This window comes from Alosa pseudoharengus, unplaced genomic scaffold, assembly GCF_046254945.1.
Source record: "Alosa pseudoharengus isolate Yale_2024_CS ecotype anadromous, Long Island Sound unplaced genomic scaffold, YU_APseudo_1.1 YU_APseudo_1.1_scf_24, whole genome shotgun sequence".
In the NCBI taxonomy this organism is placed as follows: Eukaryota; Metazoa; Chordata; class Actinopteri; order Clupeiformes; family Clupeidae; genus Alosa; species Alosa pseudoharengus.
The window spans coordinates 1,360,051-1,366,351 of NW_027468689.1; the positions used below are offsets into that span (position 1 = coordinate 1,360,051).

General features: G+C 43.0%; 1 protein-coding gene across 5 annotated transcripts in view; it reads left to right on the top strand.

Annotated features, from left to right (window-relative positions):
- The window catches only part of mkln1 (muskelin 1, intracellular mediator containing kelch motifs), a 50,867-nt gene that overhangs the window by 35,616 nt on the left and 8,950 nt on the right, over positions 1 to 6,301 (top strand). For all 5 annotated transcript variants that reach the window (XM_076302764.1, XM_076302766.1, XM_076302765.1 and 2 more), the window contains 2 exons: positions 4,199 to 4,346; positions 6,145 to 6,259. In XM_076302764.1, the coding sequence (XP_076158879.1) occupies positions 4,199 to 4,346; positions 6,145 to 6,259 (263 nt within the window). The remainder of the gene's footprint in view (positions 1 to 4,198; positions 4,347 to 6,144; positions 6,260 to 6,301) is intronic.

Sequence of the window (6,301 nt, forward strand, 5' to 3'; positions counted from 1 at the left end):
CCATGCTGTTAGTTACTCTATTAATGAACGTCAGCCGGGCTGTTTCGTGTCCTCGCCTGTGTCATGATGTGTATGTGTCATAGAGAATCTATAATGACAATGTCAGATCATGAGGTAACCTGTGACTCCCACCCCTAGTGTTGCGTTCGGTCAAGTGCAGGCCTGGTTGCTGGAGAGGTCACACACACACACACACACACACACACACACACACAGGGGGCGCTGACACACTTCCGGTCCCCATAAACAGATTGTGTAAAATCTCAGCAGGGCGACCTGACGCACAAACAGGGTATGAAAAGCAGAGGGGGTGGGGGGTGGGGAGGCTAGGGGGGAAGGGAGAGAAAGAACAGCTTGTATTTTGGCAGGAAGGAAACAACCCAAATATAATCATTCACAAATGTTTATCTCTCCTCTGTTCTGGCCAGTGTAAACGCCCTCGATCTGCCCCTCGGTGCTGTGTGTGTGTGTGTGTGTGTGTGTGTGTGTGTGTGTGTGCGCGCCTGTTTGTCTCAGAGTATGTAAATTCTTGTTTTTCCCCCATCATTCATTTTCTAAAAGTTGTGCTTGGTGTGTTTGTGTGTGTGCTTCCTTGAGTGTCTATCAGAGAGAGAGAGAGGTGGAGCAGAGAGCCAGGTGATTTGAATATGAATATATATACACAATTTTTGTGTATATTTTACACAATATATATATATATATATATCAGGGTTTCCGTTGTCCGGTAATTACCGGACATTGGCTGGAAAAAAAATGAAATGTCCGACAAAATTAAATCTCTCCGGTCAAATTGTCCGATTGAAATTGGCTAATAATCCCGTCCCCTAACGCAATCTGAATTTGAGAATAAGCCTTAATATGTAAGCCTATATTATACGTCCTCTGGCTATGTTTTTAAATGAACAGGCTCTACCGAAAGCTATTAAACAACACGCAGCCTATGTTGCATTTCAAATAGGAAGCGCACGCTTAAAACGTCCATGTTAAACAACAAACAAATGAGTGAGGCGATTCAAACATGGCCAGGCCCAGGCAGACTAGCCTTAAACGTTTTTTCAGAGGCCAGACGCGATGGATGATGATAAATTGGTAACGTCTGAAGCCTCAGATGTCCGGTCAACTCCACCACCACCAGATAAAAAGCAGAAGTGTCGGGCGTATCTGTCGGAATCAGTGACGTTGGAAGTGGAGTTGCGGGGGGTGCGGCCGCTCCAAGACACTGTCATTCTCCGTGTACACTGGACATAAAGTGTTCTTTACCCAAACCATACAGTAGGCCTATGCATTCTCTGTCTATGATCTGCAGGGTTAGGGCCTCCTCGACGAGGCGATTACTGGTCCGCGGATAATTTCTGGCACAATTAAACGGTATCATTGAACTGCGGCCGAAAGAAAAAGAAACTAAACATTTCCCAGAATAGGAAACATTTCTTAATTTATTGTTGTCAAATAAAGAGGCATAGCATTAGGGGGTAGTGGGTGTGAGCGTTCATTCTTGTGTGTGCGCATCTGTGTAAGTTAAACAGTCACCACTGGAGATAACGTGGGTAGCAGCAACAAACAACGTAGCCTTTTTAAAACGACGAACGAAGCGGACTCTTGCTGTCCATGAAAAGATACTGGCTAGATCTTGTTAGGCATGTTTAAGTGAGGCTAATGAACATGTTGCATTCTATACAGCCTGATTATGTCATTCTTTAAGCTACATAGTCTGTCTCCAGTTTTCCTCAATTTGACTAATTAAGAAGGGATAATAGGATATTTGACAGGCATATCATCAAAATGTCCACTATGGGACAAAACCATTTTTTTCTAGCGGAAACTCTGAGATATATATATATGCAGGGTAGGAATTTCACGGCGGCCACGACGGCCATGGCCGTCGTAGCCCCTTGCGTTGGCCGTGAAGCCCCTTTGAAAATCATAGGTTTACAGGCCACGGTGGCCTTGGTGCCCCCTTCTTTTAATATTCTGCTTTGTGTCCTACTAATAGCAATTTTTATTTAGCCTGTGGCCTGTCAAAATAATCTTAGCATTCACAGCGCAAATTAATTTAGTCTTTTACGCAGTGGAGAAAGTGACAGCGCAAGAAAGAAAGTGCGTCCAAATTCACCCATTCTTCTCAGTTGAACTACTCGCGAAGTAGCCTATTCATCACACAGACATAACAAGTATCACATGAAAGAGCTTTTTCTCAGCTTTTAAACGATGTTAGCCGATAATTGCTGTATTGAACGGTTCGCGAGAAAAGTAAATGACAGCTGACTAAGAGTTTGTGAAAATAGCCTTTATGATCACAAAATGCTAAGCATGCATCTAGGCTATTTGAGTTTCTTAAAGCTGAGCTGTGCTTAAATTTAAATTGTTCAATACATGAATTTTAATAGCAGGCCAAATATAAAATAAATGTTATATATAGCCTAGATATTTGTTTTTATTAGATGATCAAATGATTTACAGTTATATGTAATATGTCATGTTTCATGTTTTTGTAATGTTTCATACAGTGCAGGTCTACTGCAGTGAATAGGCTAAATACAACTTTGATCATTTTTATAGCCTACTACTGTATAGTTAACTTTGGCCTTGGTGCCCTGACATGTGGCCTTTGTGCCCCCCACCAAATATGCCCAACTGAAGGCCAAGTGGCCTTGCCCCCAGAATGGTGAAATTCCAAGCCTGTATGTATGTCTATATGAGAGAGAGAGAGAGAGAGAGAGGATGATGTCTTTAACGATGAATGCCATTAGCAGAGGCTCATTTAAGGGCTTTCTTTTGACAAATATCAGTCGCCCACCAGTGATGTCATAAGATTTGTGGAGAATATTTATTCCTTGGGATAGAATTAAATTGAAATGCTTAGAGAAGATCAGTGAGGGTGTGTGTATTTGTTTGTGGGTGGGTGCCTGCGTGTGCGATTTGTTTTGCTGTTTTTGTTATGACCAGGTGGGTGTGTGCATTTTTGGCCATTTGTATGTGTGTGATGCATTTCATTTGTATGTGTGTGATGCATTTCATTTGTATGTGTGTGATGCATTTCATTTTCATGGTTTGGATTTGAGCCTGTCTCTGTGTTTATGCTTGTGTAATGACACATGGAGTGTGTGAGTGTAAGTGTATATGGGAGGTTGTTCTTGTCCCTAGTATTGTTCTCTGAGCATGTATTAGGGGTGGAGCACCCACATTGCTATTTGTGCTAATGTGTGTGTGAGTGTGGGGTGAGATTGGGGCGTGTGTGTGAACACGTCCATGTTTCTGTGGTTTTGTCACCTATGTGGATATGTTCTGTGTAGAGACGCACGGAACTTTAGGGCCGATAACGATAGCTGATCTCTATCGGTCTGTTGTGGTCGATAACGATACGATAACCGATAACATTTCTCTTGGGGACAGCATTTAATAAGCATCATGTAATTGCAGTAATTTTACCTACAGTACCACCAATGATGGACAGAACTCATAATAGTCATCAATGGTACAGCAGTCAAACAAAATAGCTGTAGCCCAGGCCTATGCGTGGCTCCTTTAAGTGACCCTGACGTCAGTGAGATGAGTGGCCAGCAACAGTGTATCATTTTCATATCTATGGAGTAAACGCTCAATGCAGATAATCGTTTCATATCTATGGAGTAAACGCTCAATGCAGATAATCGTTTCATATCTATGGAGTAAACGCTCAAGGCAGATAAACGGCTGTAAGCTGGGGAAAAGCTATAGCCACCAAGTCGGCGTTTGTGAGGGAAACTTACGGATTGTTTAGTTTCAACTGCGGGTAACTTCTGCAACCGCAACTTCTTGAACTGTATCTTGTGTCCGACTGTCCGTCTACTTTGTTGCGCACAACCTGCTACAGCAGAAATGAGGACCTCGAAGAATTTAATAACTTTAAATGACTTGTCTGGAACTGAAGCAGGAATGGTTAACATATTTCTCAGTAATAATACAAAACCAGAGCTGCCAATATATCATGCATTCCTAGTTCTCTGTGTTTGTGTGTGTGTGTGTACCCATAACTGTGCTGGTGTGTATCTACCTTAATGTGTTATTTATGTGTGTGTGTGTACCCATGACTGTGCTGTTGTGTATCTACCTTAAAGTGTTATTTATGTGTGTGTGTGTACCCATGACTTTGCTGCTGTGTATCTATCTTAATGTGTTATTTATGTGTGTGTGTGTGTGTGTGTGTGTGTGTGTGTAGTTCCCATGACTGGCTTCACCCAGCGTGCCACCATCGACCCTGAGCTGAATGAGATCCATGTGCTCTCTGGCCTCAGCAAGGACAAGGACAAGCGCGAGGAGAACGTCCGCAACTCCTTCTGGATCTACGACATCGCCCGCAACAACTGGTGTGTATCGCGCACACACACACACACACACACACACACACAAAGACAAACCAAGCAGGATTCCTGCTGGTGCTGCCCTGGCATCATTATCAAATGAGGAGGTAAATGGAGGGTTTTGTCTTCACTCCGTCCTGTTTTTAGAAGGGCCAGATACACACACACACACACGAAACATTTGCACTCGCACAAACAATACTCAAACAAACTCAGCAAGGAGGATAGGTCACTTCTGAATATTTCTACACATCGCAACAAACAATACTCAAACAAACTCAGCAAGGAGGATAGGTCACTTCTGAATATTTCTACACATCGCAACAAACAATACTCAAACAAACTCAGCAAGGAGGATAGGTCACTTCTGAATATTTCTACACATCGCAACAAACAATACTCAAACAAACTCAGCAAGGAGGATAGGTCACTTCTGAATATTTCTACACATCGCAACAAACAATACTCAAACAAACTCAGCAAGGAGGATAGGTCACTTCTGAATATTTCTACACATCGCAACAAACAATACTCAAACAAACTCAGCAAGGAGGATAGGTCACTTCTGAATATTCCTACACATCGCAACAAACAATACTCAAACAAACTCAGCAAGGAGGATAGGTCACTTCTGAATATTCCTACACATCGCAACAAACAATACTCAAACAAACTCAGCAAGGAGGATAGGTCACTTCTGAATATTTCTACACATCGCAACAAACAATACTCAAACAAACTCAGCAAGGAGGATAGGTCACTTCTGAATATTTCTACACATCGCAACAAAAAGAACGTAACGCAACACATTTTAACATTTTAACACATTTGGATCAAATCAAAGACGTTCATAAACAAAAGTATGGCTGTTTAACTGGAGGGCATCTGCTAACGTGTGTGTGTGTGTGTGTGTGTGTGTGTGTGTGTGTGATGTGGATATTTGTTCTGTCGGTCTGTCTACTGATACCTTAAGATCTGACTATAGGAATGTAGTGTCTGTCTCTGTGTGTGTGTGTCTGTCTCTGTGTGTGTGTGTCTGTCTGTGTGTGTGTGTGTGTCTGTCTGTGTGTGTGTGTGTCTGTCTGTGTGTCTGTCTGTGTGTGTGCACATAACTGAATCTCCTGAACACAGAGCTTGGACCCTTGATGGTTGTGAAAAAGTTTGGGAACGCCCCACACACGCCTTGCAGGATTTCCATTAGCCACGTAAACAGGCACACACACACACACACACACACACACACACACACACACACACACACACACACACTCACACAATGAAATGTTGGCAGTGGGACAGCATGAATATTTCAAAGGTGCCCACGACCTTCAGAAAGTGAATTTGCAATCGGTTTGCCCTGCAGGAAGGGACAGAGTGTTCTGGGGACCGGTGTGTAGGAGTGTGTGTATGTAAGCATGAGAAGTATCTGTGTGTATTTGAGCTTTCCGCTCTATAAATACCAGGAGAAAAAACCTTTGAAAAAGCCACCCCTCTCTCTCTCTCTTTCTTCCTCTCTCTCTCTCTTTGTCTCTCTCTCTTTGTCTCTCTCTTTGTCTCTCTGTGTTAAATGAAGCGGTTAGTTGAAAATGTTTGTGTAAGAACAAGATGTAACTGTTCCTCCTGGTTTCACTAGAGAAGTCATTTGCATTTCAAACTGTGTGTGTGTGTGTGTGTGTGTGGTCATACCTGTGAGATCATCAACCCTTTATGCTTTGTAACATCTTTACCCACATCTGTTGGTCTAGTTTATGTTGATCTCTGTAACCCTATCTTTGTGTGTGTGTGTGTGTGTGTGTGTGGTCAGGTCGTGTGTGTATAAGAATGACCAGGCGGTGAAGGACGCCCCCAGTAAGAGCCTCCAGGAGGAGGAGCCGTGTCCACGCTTTGCCCATCAGCTGGTCTACGACGAGCTGCACAAGGTCTACAACACACACACACACACACACACACACACACACACA